We start from the raw sequence: 13,133 nt of genomic DNA, 5'->3' as shown, positions 1-13,133 counted from the left end.
ACTGTCCTCCTGTTTTGAAGAGAAACACTATACCCTGATGATGCAGGATATTGTACTGAAAAAAATTAATAAAAGTTGACGCTAGGGCCGGTCAGCAGCCTTAATCCTTTCAGGGTCCACAGGCCCTCTCCCAGACTTGTTCTCAGGGTCCCCCAAATTTCAAAAAAAAAAAAATTATTTTTCTTATGAAAAGATAGAGAATCTTTTTCCAATCATAATGACACCAAAAGTATGAAATTTGATGGAAAACTTACGGACTTATGCTCTCGCGAAGTTAGCGGTCTCAACGATGTTTATGCATCGGCGATTTTGCCCACTTTGAGCCCTATTTTCGGCCAATTCCAGTGTACTAGTCGACAAAAATCCTAACTATTTTGCTAGAACTCCATTTTTCCTATCGAATGAGTACAAGAAACCACCCATTTACCGATTTCAACTATCCAATACAGTGGTCAAAATTTAGCAATTTTGCCAATTTCACACAAATTTCAAAAGATGCCAATTTCCAAATAGGGTCCAGAAAAAACAAGAAAGACATTCCTGGCACTAAAATAACATTTCCTCTGTTCATTAGTCACATCCCCATGCCCCTCTTACATTCTTATGCTTTCCACTTTGAATTTTTATTCTCACAAAAAAAACAGAAGATTTACTGTTATGCAGACTACTGAATTAGTGTAGAAATGGTATAAATAATATCAGAGCACTTGTGAAAGAATATTAGACTCACCAGTTGATGTGTATTGGACGCTTAGCATGATTTGTTTACTTTTGAACTTTGGTAAAAATCGAACATTTCTGCTACTTTGAGCTCAATTTCAAGGTACTTTAATTGTAAAACCAGTCAAAATCATCTCAATTTCTGTAATATGTCTTTCATTCTATAAAATGAGACCAGGAAAACTAGAATACAACAATAAATACCATACGAAAGTACAGTGCAAAGTTGCTGTTTTAATCCAAAAAAACACGGTCAAAGTTTTTTTTTTCTCATTACGCACTATGTGGTGCAGGATTTTTTTTATACTGCGCACACGGACCACATAGACCCATTCTTTCATATGTAGGCCTACCAGCTTTCTCTCACTAGATTTGAGGGCGTTAGAATTTATGCGTACTAGTACGTCAAGGACCCTGGCACGTAAGCCGTACCAGTACAGCCGAAACCCTGAAAAGGTTAATACTGCTCTCAGATTCCAAGCCTTAAAAACCAACTGCTTGAGCATATGTGTAAATACAGACCTGACAGAAGGTTACATAGACAACAAAAAAAAAAATAAATAAATAAATAAAAAATGCAAACAGATACAGAATTGTATTTTACATTAATACAAGTCAGGAGTTATCCTTTACAGTACAGTATATATTTTTCATATACTGTGAAGGAAAACTGGAAACTAAGCCATGCACTTGGCTGGGACCTTAATATTTTTCTCTATGATTAATCTACTTATCAGGAAAAGTAAAGCATGCTGCACAGTATTGTATTTTGCTGAATACAATCGGAGACATTTCCTACATATGCAAATATTAAGTGTAGACTATATGAAACTAGATGGTTTTCTTTTTCATTTGCAGGCATAAGGAAAAAATCACAATGCCCATTTACCAGAGCACATATTTCCCAAGAATGTCATAACATACATCATTCTGATCAATATTTATTAAGTAATACATTGCTTCTGAATAATATTTGGCATAATACTGAGCAGTTCGATGGAGGTATGAAGATGATATGGGATACAAGTGACATTCCCCTATCCCTGTCTTGGGGGATTATATTAGAAAAAAACAGAGTAAAGCACAGGGCTAACTGTGATGTACACTCGTACTGCACCATAAAACTGAAACACAAAAGCTATTTCCTCTACATAGATTATCACACATAGCAGCATATGTGTAGAGAACCTAGGATAATCCAAAAAGTCAGACAAAGTGGCTTATTTCCAGTACCTGGCTTGGGCTAGCCATATATGATTTTTGGTAAATATTCAATTCCCAGCTAGGGTAGAAACATTGGGCATGTTTTTTTACACTTGTTGTCTATGTTCACCCATCAGTAAATGGGTACCTGGGTGTTAGTGGACTGGTGTGGGTCTTTTCCTGAGACACTGACCTAATTTGCCTAAAATGTTTAGCATAACAAGGGGCTTTCTATATAGGAGTAAGTCACTGATGTCAGCTAAGCCTGTATACCATGTACGGGTACGTGTAGTAAATAAAGATATTATTATTATTATTATTATTTTTTCTCTCTCAGTTGTTTGTTGGGCTATCTTAATGAAACTAGGGCAATGTATGATGGAAAGATGCTTCTTAACGTACACCAAAAAATGAAAGAAATCAGACCATAAATAACAGAGTTCACTTCTCAGCCATTAGCAGCCCCATAACAGTATACTGTACAGTAAGGCCCCGCTTTGTGGCGTTTCACCTTACGGCGTTCCGCTAATATGGCGATGTCAAATTATGACCAAAATTTGCTATACGGCAAGCGGTCTTTTAAATACGGCGCCCCCCACCCGGTTTGTTTACATTTTCAGTGACCACATCTATTATGCCAGGAAACTTTCCAAAATTTCAAGTGTTTTAAAGTTACTGCATATTTTATATGTACTCTGATAATTATACTTATGTGTACCTGTACCTAAATATACTTACACACTGTGCTGGTGTGTAGGTACACATTAAAATCCCTAAGTCTCTCTCTACTCATGACGCCAATACTACGTAATAATAATCACTCTTGGGCACACTAAATGTCTTATTTTACATCAATATAGGCATTTTCATTAATCCATCTATGATATTTTCCTCAAAATTATATATGAAACCCATTACATAGCTGTGTAGGTAGTGTCGGAAGAATTACGTTTTCTCTAGTCAAACACTGGGGGGTAACTGTAGAAAAATATTCTTTTCGTATGCCTTTACTCTATGTATAGCAATTCACGACCCTTGTGGGTTTAGTGCTTTTTATAATAAATAATAATAATAATTATTATTATTATTATTAATATTAATAATAATAATATTATTAATATTAATACTAATAATATTATCATTATTATTATTATTATTATTATCTTCATTCACTCTAAAAATGGTGTGTTGCTGTTTGTTTATTGTGAACTAACTTGTACAACTTGTACACAATGTAAGAGTATTTGTATTGTGAGGTAATTATTATTAAAATAAAAAAAATATTGAGGTAAATGTTTTACAAACTCTTACAAATGGACGTGAATGAACTAAAAGCAGACACATATTAATACGCATTTATTTCGCCTGACCAAGTGATCGTCCACTACCTGTTCAGTTTGTGTTCTTACATTGTCTCAACTCTGTATCTCGTTCTCTCTCTCGTTTACTCTTTCGTTAAATAGTTGGCTCTCATTGACAATGGCGTCTAAGGTTAGCTGTAATAAAAAGAGAAGTCGTAAGCCTCTTGCTTTAAGTGCCAAGTTAGAGGATGATGGTGTGCCATTCTGATTTTATTCAATAAACACCCTGCCACTCACCTCTCACACATTAATATTAATATTTTAAGGTAAGTAGTAAGTGTAATCTGTGTGTATCTTACCTTTTATTGTGTTTTTAATGCCTATTTCTATTGCTAACTTAATATAAGTTAGTGTAAACTTGTTGTCTGGCATTTATTGCATATTTTATATGCTCTGATAATAATACTTGTGGAGCTGTGTGGAGGGACAACATTACGTTTTCTCTGCTCAGCCATCAGAGAAAAAGTGTATGAATCTGCGTTTGGCCCAGCCACTCCCTTACTCCGCTTTTGTTTACAATTTTCGGCATGAATTATTCATTACTTCTACCTTCGTTTATGATGGTATCTAAAGGTAGTTGTTAGAAATGATTAAATTCAGTGAACAAGGCATGTTGATGTTAATAATATGGCTCTGGGCCACAGTGTAGGTAGCCGGTAGGTGTAGCCCAGGCTACACCTACCGGCTACCTACACTGACTTTATACAAATAAATACTACTCTCCTCTCTTCCTATATTAAGACTACACATATTTTAAGGTAAATAATGAGTGTACTGTATGTGCATTTTATCTCTCTGGGATGTTTTAAATATCGTATATTAAGTATGAGACGGGGAGCCAGTGTTACCTACACCTGGGCTACCTGCACCTGACTTCCTACAAATAAGTACTACTCACCTCTCTCCCTACATTAAGATTACAAATACTTTAAGATAAGTAATGAATTTACTGTGACTGTATTTTACTTTGTGTGTTTTTAATGCCTAGTTCTATTACTAACTTAATATAATTTAGTGTAAACTTGTTGACTGGCATTTATATGCATTTATAAATGGAAAAAAATGGAGTTCTGCCTTCCGGCGATGTCTGCTTTCCGGCGAGAGCCTGGAACCTAACCCGCCGTATAAGTGGGGCCCTACTGTACTGTACTTTCGAATGGTTTTTATGGTTGTATTCTCATTTTTTTGGTCTCCTTCGACAGAATGGAAGATAATATTACAGAAATAGATATGATTTTGAGTGCTTTCATGATGAAAAGTACCTTGAAATTGAGCTCAAAGTAGCAGAAATGTTCCATTCTTTTGAGATGTTCAAAAGTAAACAAATGACGTCACTGTTTAATACGTGTGTGCCTGCCAGTCCAAATTCCAATACACAGTCAAGAATGGGTTGATATTATTTATACAATTATTACAATAATGCAGTAGTCTGCATAACAGTAAATCTTCTATTTTTTGTGTGAACAAAAATTCCAAATGGTAAGCAAGAGTAATATAAGAGGGGCCTGGAGACGTGACTAACGGACAGAGAAAATGTCATTTTAGTGCCAGGAATGTCTGCATTGTTTGACCCTATTTTGAAATTGGCATCTGTTGAAATTTGTGTGAAATTGGCCAAATCGCCAATTTCTGACCATTTTATTGGGTAGTTGAAATAGGTGAATGGGCAGTTTCTTGTACAGTGGACCCCCGCATAGCGACTCTAATCCGTGCAAGAGGGCTCATTGTTATGCGAAATGATCGGTATGCGAATGAATTTTCCCCATAAGAAATAATGGAAATCAAATTAATCCGTGCAAGACACCCAAAAGTATGAAAAAAAAAAATTTACCACATGAAATATACATTTTCCTACACACAAAGAGAAGGATACATGCACAATAGTAGAGTAGTACATGCACAATATATATTGTGTATGTACTACTCTACTAAATGAAGAATAAATGACACTTACCTTTATTGAAGATGCAGCAATGACTGATGAGACACTGTGTCCTGGGAGTGCCTTTTCCTCCTGAGTACTGTAGGTCCTGTTTGGCATTTTCTTCCAGAACAGGCCTTATCACACTGTGTATGCCACTACGATTCTTAAATCTCTCAAACCAACCTTTGCTGGCTTTAAATTCACCAATATGAGCACTAGTTCCAGGCATTTTTCCCTGTTCACCTGGGTGTTAGTCGACTGGTGTGGGTTGCATCCTGGGAGACAAGATTAAGGACCCCAATGGAAATAAGTTAGACAGTCTTCGATGACACTGACTTTTTTGGGTTATCCTGGGTGGCAAATCCTCTGGGGTTAATTGTTTCTTGGTATTCTCAATAAGCCACACCAACAACGGTGCTACAGCAGCAGCAGCAGCAGCTGACAGTGCTACAGCAGCAGCAGACGATGCTACAGCAGCAGCAGACGATGCTACAGCAGCAGCAGCAGCAGCTGACAGTGCTACAGCAGCAGCAGACGATGCTACAGCAGCAGCAGACGATGCTACAGCAGCAGCAGCAGCTGTACCACCAATAGTAGCGATGGTTGATTGGGGTTTATTATACAACCTGGCCAGCTCGGAGACACGCACTCCACTTTCATACTTATCAATGATCTTTTTCTTCATCTCTATAGTAATTCTCACCCTTATTGCTGTAGGGTTGGCACTAGAAGCTTTCTTGGGGCCCATGGTCACTTATTTTGCAGATAAAATCACCAAAAACACTGTAATGATACGAAACGTTCCGATTGTATGCTTGGATGTTACCGCGGAGGCTGGCTGGTAAACAATGCCACCGGCGGCACATGTGAGGCTGGCTAAGGGCGCACATTGGACGCGTCTCGGACGAAGAGCGGTGAGCGGGTTTTGGAGCGGTATGCGAGGCAAAATTTTTGCGATAAAAGCGAGCGGTATGCGGATTGAACGTTATGTGATGCGTACGGTATGCGGGGGTCCACTGTACTCGGTCGACATAATAGAAGTAAATAAGTAAGTTTATTCAGGTATACACAAATACAGTTACATAGATTATCATACATAGCAGCATATGTATAGAGAACATAGGATAACCCAAAAAAGTCAAAGTGACTTATTTCCAGCACCTGGCTTGGGCTTGCCATATATGATTTTTGGTAAAAAAAAAATTTCTCAGTTGTTTGTTGGGCTATCTTATCAAAACTTGGGCAATGTATGATGGAGAGATGCTTCTCAATGTACAGCAAAAATGAAAAAAAAAAACAATAAATAAGGGAGTTCGTTTCTCAGCCATTAGCCGTCTCTTCATGTATATTTTTGTATGGTTTTTATGGTTGTATTCTCATTTTTTTGGTCTCATTTCATAGAATGGAGAATATAGCACAGAAATAGATATGATTTTGATTGGTTTCACAACAAAAAGTACCTTGAAATTGAGCTCAAAGTAGTGGAAATGTTCGATTTTTGCTGATGTTCAATGAACTTTCTTGTGTAAGTCAAGTTGGTTAATTTTATTAAGTGTATTCTAACCTAACTCTGTAATCCGGCAAACTCAGTAATCCAGCACACTACAGGTCCCAATGATGCCAAATTTGTGATGGAGGACCTGTATTACCTTATTATTATTATTATTATTATTATTATTATTATTATTATTATTATTATTATTATCATATTATTATCATATTATTATTATCATATTATTATTATCATATTATTATTATAATTATCATTACTGACAAATGCAATGACAATAATTTTTTTTCATTATTTTCGATTAAAAAAATGAAAATAATCTCAATTTTGCATATGATATGCTGCATGAAAAATATAAAATTCCCCTAAAACATCCACATGTTGTGCTCCCTGAAAATAAATCCCCCCTCCCCCCAAAAAAGGATACAGGACAGACATTGTACGTTAGCATACCTCTGGGTATGTTAGTCCGGGTGATCATGGTGGCAGCACAAGCATGCCCAGTCAGCATCACAATAATTGTCCCCAGCCCAGGAGCCAGCATTGCCCACCTTGAATGCGTCATCTTCATCTTCAGTAATATCGTACCATATGCTGCGCACAAAAATTACCACTAATAATAAGACTTTTCACAAGGAATTTTCAACTCTCTCAAGCAGAGCCCAGTACAATAGATTTAAATCCCTTTGAGGAATTTTAGAAATAAAATAATCATAAAAAGGCATGAAAAAATTATAGAAGTTTATAGTTTTTGTACAGCTCTAAAAGCAATTAATTAATATATGCACAATAGATTACTTAAATTTTGTATGTCCTGTACTGAAAAACCTTTGTACACATTCAGTATGAATAAACTAACCAAACTCAAAAGCTGCACCAGGTTCTGCAGATTCTGCTCTTAAAATACTTGAAATATATATCTTGTATTTGGTATCAGATGGAAGTCTGGGCATTATATTGGCAAATCAATAGCACAGCCTTGTAATCCCTTAGTATTATATTTAGGGGATCATGCAGTTCCTAGGGAATGGGAGGCAGTCAAATTCAATCCAAGGAAGGGAGAAAAACATGTCACAATCCTTGGATCTAGAGCCCCTTACCAGCATCAAGGAACCTCCTTTGAGGTGTTGTGCTCCCTTAATAGTATTTGGTGCCTTAAGGTTTCAGGTTTATTTTTTATCTGTAAACTCCAATGGATGTAAAAAGATTTTGTCACCAGTAATGAAGAAAATATTCAGTGGCAGAACAAGTTTATATTTTGACAAAATTCTGCTGTGTTAACTTCAACACGTCAACAAGCTTGCTCCACACCACATATACATAAATAACCCGCACATAAGGGACTGAAACTTATCACAATGTTTCAGGCCAATTTGGACCATAAACTCGTCACTAGTCTTTGTCCTGCACCTGTCTTTCATTCACAGAAATTCCACTCATGGCTTAGCTAAAATTAATTTCATTATATTAAGTTAATTTTAAGCTTGCCCATAATGCTCTACATACAAGGGAATTTTGACATGTACACCCAAGTACTATAATACCTTGTACAACTATGTATCATGTCCTAATAAACTATTATTATTATTATCATTACCAACAAAGTGATGAATTAGACACATGCAACACCTGTGTATCAATTCTGAAGAAGTTTTGCCAATCAGTGACCCTTTCACATTCAACTCAATTCAATACTAAATTGAAAAAGCCACTACATGTCAAAGACTGTCCTAGCATGAGCCAGTTTAGGAAGAGAAATAAAAGGTACTTAATAACTGAAACTAAAATTTGTCTACCTATTATTGTAAGCTGATCTTCTTTTAATGTACATGTAAATAACTCAGTTTACTTTACTCTTATTGTAGCTTCTTTTACTGTAACTGATCTTCACACAGTTGAGTTACTTAGCTGTTATAACTATTAAGGTTTTAATGATGGCTGATTCCTACTGTAACTTTCAGCTAGGCTTTAAATTGTATGACTTTTCTGGTTATCCTAAATAATCTACACATATACTGCTATATATGATGATTTATGTAACTGTATTTATGTGTACTTCAGATACTGCAAGGACCCCAATGGAAATAAGTCACTCGTCTCACTTTTTTGTGTTATCCTAATTTACACATATGCTAAACTATTTATAATAACTGCACTTATGTGTACCTCTTCAAAATAAAAGATACCAAAGTGATGCACATGGCTAATTCATGAAAGTTGTTTAGTTCATCGTTTCAAAAACGTATTATTACCAAGACACCAGTAATGATCTTAAAAGCAATTAAAACAACTATAAAATGTAATCTATAAGCCCAATTCACCACGCATTGTTTGTCTCCCTTCCCATCAATATAGACTAAATTTACACACTCTCCGCTGGTCATTGGCCCTTAAATTATTGTGTGTGTGTGTCCCACAACTAACCTTGGCAGTTACTAGGAAGAATGCAGAGTATATTTGTCCATGGTGGCACCAGGCAGCACTGTTTACATGGTCTGCTGCAATATAGATTTTTGTTTACATCTTCATCGCCAATTTGTGTATACACCTTTAATAAATTAAAAGCAAGTATTTTATAATTGCCCTCCAAAATTAGAATTTCGCTTTATAATTTCTTTCATTCAAATGTATATCAGAAAAGCGATTATTTGATAAATTTTTGAAGGCATTTTATTGGGAACATCAGACAATTTAGAGACCCTGACAAGAATAAACTTTTTTTTAGGTATATACAGTATATAAGTGTAGCTTCTTTGAGATTGTCATATTACATTGCTATATTATATTCCTACATAGTTATTTACTTTCTGAAACTAAATAAAAACATTTAAAGATGATTTACCTAGACGTTCATTCACTGGCGACATTATATTACCTCTATTAAGATTATTTTAATTCTGTTATTTCATTCCACTGAGCATATCAATACATACTGGAGCATATAAAATACTGATATAATTATTACAATGAATATAGAGTATTATGATAATAACAGCATATATATTTGGAATGCTCTTCACTTTTGTTTACAAACATTACTTTTAAAATCTGTCAAAATTTATGGAGAATTTTTTATTATTATAAATTTAAAATTCATGCTTGGACGTGAGCATTATATTGTAATGTTTATAATAACGTATGAATGTTGAGTAAAGATTGATATAATAAAAATATTGAGTAAATAAGTCACATTGTTTGACATTATTAGATTATTCTAACTTGAATTCTACATAATTACTACATTAAAAACTATCGTAAAACCTTAAAATTATATAGAATGTCTAGAAAATCAATCATATAATTATTTAACTTACCAATGAGTGCAGCAGGAGTTACGTACGTACGATAATATACCATTAATAACGATATTACAGACGTACTGTTCATAATATAAAACAATAAGTTAATAAGTATTTGGTTATATAAATATCTGGAATACTTATATAATTATTGTGGGGGGGGGTCCCGGGGACCCGTGGCCTGGTAGCAGTGCCCTCGCCTCGCACACTGAGGATCCGGGTTCAATCCCCGACCGGGGAAGTTAAGGTAAGTGTAAGTTAAGTAAATGTAAGGTAAGTAAGTGTAAGTAAGGTAAGTAAATGTAAGGTAAATAAGTGTAAGTCAGGGCAAGTAAATGTAAGGTAAGTCAAGTAAATGTAAGATAAGTAAGTGTAAGTCAAGGTAAGTAAATGTAAGGTAAGTAAGTGTAGGTGGTCCGGTGGCCTGGTGGCTAAAGCTCCCGCTTCACACACGGAGGGCTAGGGTTCGATTCCCGGCGGGTGAAAACATTTCGACACGTTTCCTTACACCTGTTGTCCTGTTCACCTAGCAGCAAATAGGTACCTGGGTGTTAGTCGACTGGTGTGGGTCGCATCCTGGGGGACAAGATTAAGGACCCCAATGGAAATAAGTCAGAGTCCTCGATGACGCACTGACTTTCTTGGGTTATCCTGGGTGGCTAACCCTCCGGGGTTAAAAATCCGAACGAAATCTTATCTTATCTTAAGTAAATGTAAGGTATGTAAGTATAACTCAAGGCAAGGAAGTGTAAGTTAAGTAAATGTAAGGTGTGTAAGTCAAGTAAATGTTACTAAGTAAGTGTAAGTCAAGTTAAGTACATGTAAGGTATGTAAGTCAAGTAAAGTAAATGTAAGGTAAGTAAGTGTAAGTTAAATAAATGTAAGGTAGGTAAGTAAGTCAAGTAAATGTAAATGTAAGTCAAGTTAATAATGGAATTACCCAGATAACTGCAATCAAATCTCTGTCCCAGATTTTCGCTTGGCCGACTTCATGGGACTGAAAAATTACCTGGGTGGGCTAAATTGGGATGGCCTGACTATGGGTCAGGTAGGTGATGTTGGTTGCCAAGATGACGTTTTTCAGAGCATAGTTCTAGCTGCCCAGACAACTTTTGTTCCGAGTAGGGAAATTAGATCTAACAAACATGAACCCAAATGGATGAACAATAGATTAAAACATCTCATTGGTCAAAAGAGAGGCACATATAGGCGTATCAAAAGAGGGGATGGGCAGTTAAGAAATCAATATATTCAATTAAAAAGAGAAATAAAGAAAGGAATAAGAAAAGCAAAAAGGTATTATGAGGCTAAGGTCGCAAGGGATTCAAAGACTAACCCAAAAGGGTTCTTTCAGGTGTACAGAAGTAAGATTAGGGACAAGATTGGTCCACTTAAGAGTAACTCTGGTCATATCACTGACAGTGATAAGGATATGTGTGAAATTCTCAATACCTACTTCCTCTCAGTTTTCACCCAGGAAAATACTAGCGATATTCCTGAAATAAGAAATTATCTAAAACAGGATAATAAACTATTTACGATTGCGGTAATTAGTGACAAGGTTCTCAGACAAATAGAGAAACTAAAACCTAACAAATCCCCAGGCCCTGATGAACTGTTTGCAAGGGTGTTAAAGGAATGTAAAGAGGAACTTAGCGTACATTTGGCTAAACTATGAGTTCAACGATGAGAAATTTCAATTACTCCGATATGGTAGACACGAGGAAATCAAAACTTCATCAGAGTACAAAACAAATTCCGGCCACAAAATAGAGCTAAAAACAAACGTCAAAGATCTGGGAGTGATCATGTCGGAGGTTCTCACCTTCAAGGACCATAACATTATATCAATTGCAGCTGCTAGAAAAATGACAGGATGGATAATGAGAACCTTCAAAACTAGGGATGCCAAGGCCATGATGACACTCTTCAGGTCGCTTGTTCTATCTAGGCTGGAATATTGCTGCACACTAACAGCACCTTTCAAGGCAGGTGAAATTGCTGACCTAGAAAATGTACAGAGAACCTTCACAGCGCACATAACGGAGATAAAACACCTCAATTACTGGGAGCGCTTGAAGTTCCTGAACCTGTACTCCCTGGAACGGAGGTGGGAGAGATACATGATTATATACACCTGGAAAATCCTAGAGGGACTAGTACCTAACTTGCACACGAAAATCACTCACTACGAAAGCAAAAGACTTGGCAGACGATGCAACATCCCCCCAATGAAAAGCAGGGGTGTCACTAGCACGTTAAGAGACAATACAATAAGTGTCAGGGGCCCAAGACTGTTCAACTGCCTCCCAGCATACATAAGGGGGATTACCAATAGACCCCTGGCAGTCTTCAAGCTGGCACTGGACAAGCACCTAAAGTCGGTACCTGACCAGCTGGGCTGTGGCTCGTACATTGGATTGCGTGCAGCCAGCAGTAACAGCCTGGTTGATCAGGCTCTGATCCACCAGGCCTGGTCACAGATCGGGCCGCGGGGGTGTTGATCCCCGGAACTCTCTCCGGGTAAACTCCAGGTAATCTTTTTAACATATCACTACAAACTGGCATAGTGCCTGATAAGTGGAAAATGACAAATGTAATACCTATTTACAAGGCAGGTGACAGGTCCTTGGCTTCGAACTATAGACCAATAAGCCTTGCCTCCATAGTGGGAAAATTTATAGAATCAATAATTGACGAAGCAATTCGTAGCCATCTTGATAGGCACAGATTGATTAATGAATCTCAACACGGTTTTTACAAAGGGGCGTCCCTGTCTTACGAATTTACTAACTTTTTTCACTAAGTAACAAAAAAAGGCACAATACCGTGACTGGAACGATACACAAATAACCCGCACATAAAAGAGAGAAGCTTACGACGACGTTTCGGTCCGACTTTGACCATTTACTAAGTCAGTGTGACTTTGTAAATGGTCCAAGTCGGACCGAAACGTCGTCGTAAGCTTCTCTCTTTTATGTGCGGGTTATTTGTGTATTTTTTCACTAAGGTGTTTGAGGAGGTAGATCATGGTAATGAATATGATATTGTGTATATGGACTTCAGTAAAGCTTCGATATAGTTCCACATCAGAGGCTACTGAGGAAACTTAAGGC

At 36.7% G+C, this 13,133-nt stretch overlaps 2 protein-coding genes across 4 annotated transcripts in view; one reads left to right on the top strand and one right to left on the bottom strand.

The window, feature by feature from the left end:
- The window catches only part of LOC128698096 (sushi domain-containing protein 4), a 63,005-nt gene extending 53,406 nt beyond the window's left edge, over positions 1-9,599 (bottom strand). For 2 of the 3 annotated variants that reach the window (XM_070097618.1, XM_053790200.2), the window contains exons 1-2: positions 9,143-9,254; positions 7,172-7,312 (exon numbers count right to left, since the gene is read on the bottom strand). In XM_070097618.1, the coding sequence (XP_069953719.1) occupies positions 7,172-7,289 (118 nt within the window). In that variant the 5' untranslated portion in view covers positions 7,290-7,312; positions 9,143-9,254. Of the gene's footprint in view, positions 1-7,171; positions 7,313-9,142; positions 9,255-9,560 lie in introns of those variants that run through there. The other variant, XM_053790199.2, reaches the window with a different exon arrangement.
- A 597-nt stretch (positions 9,600-10,196) lies between these two features.
- LOC128698094 (triple QxxK/R motif-containing protein) overlaps positions 10,197-13,133 on the top strand; it is a 38,013-nt gene continuing 35,076 nt past the window's right edge. The window contains exon 1 of the mRNA XM_070097617.1: positions 10,197-10,264. The gene's annotated coding sequence lies outside the window, so the exon portion shown is untranslated. The remainder of the gene's footprint in view (positions 10,265-13,133) is intronic.

The sequence above is a fragment of the Cherax quadricarinatus genome, chromosome 58 (genome assembly GCF_038502225.1).
Source record: "Cherax quadricarinatus isolate ZL_2023a chromosome 58, ASM3850222v1, whole genome shotgun sequence".
NCBI classification, from domain to species: Eukaryota; Metazoa; Arthropoda; class Malacostraca; order Decapoda; family Parastacidae; genus Cherax; species Cherax quadricarinatus.
Note: the sequence above shows the minus strand (reverse complement) of the source record. Positions and strands in the feature narration are given on the sequence as shown.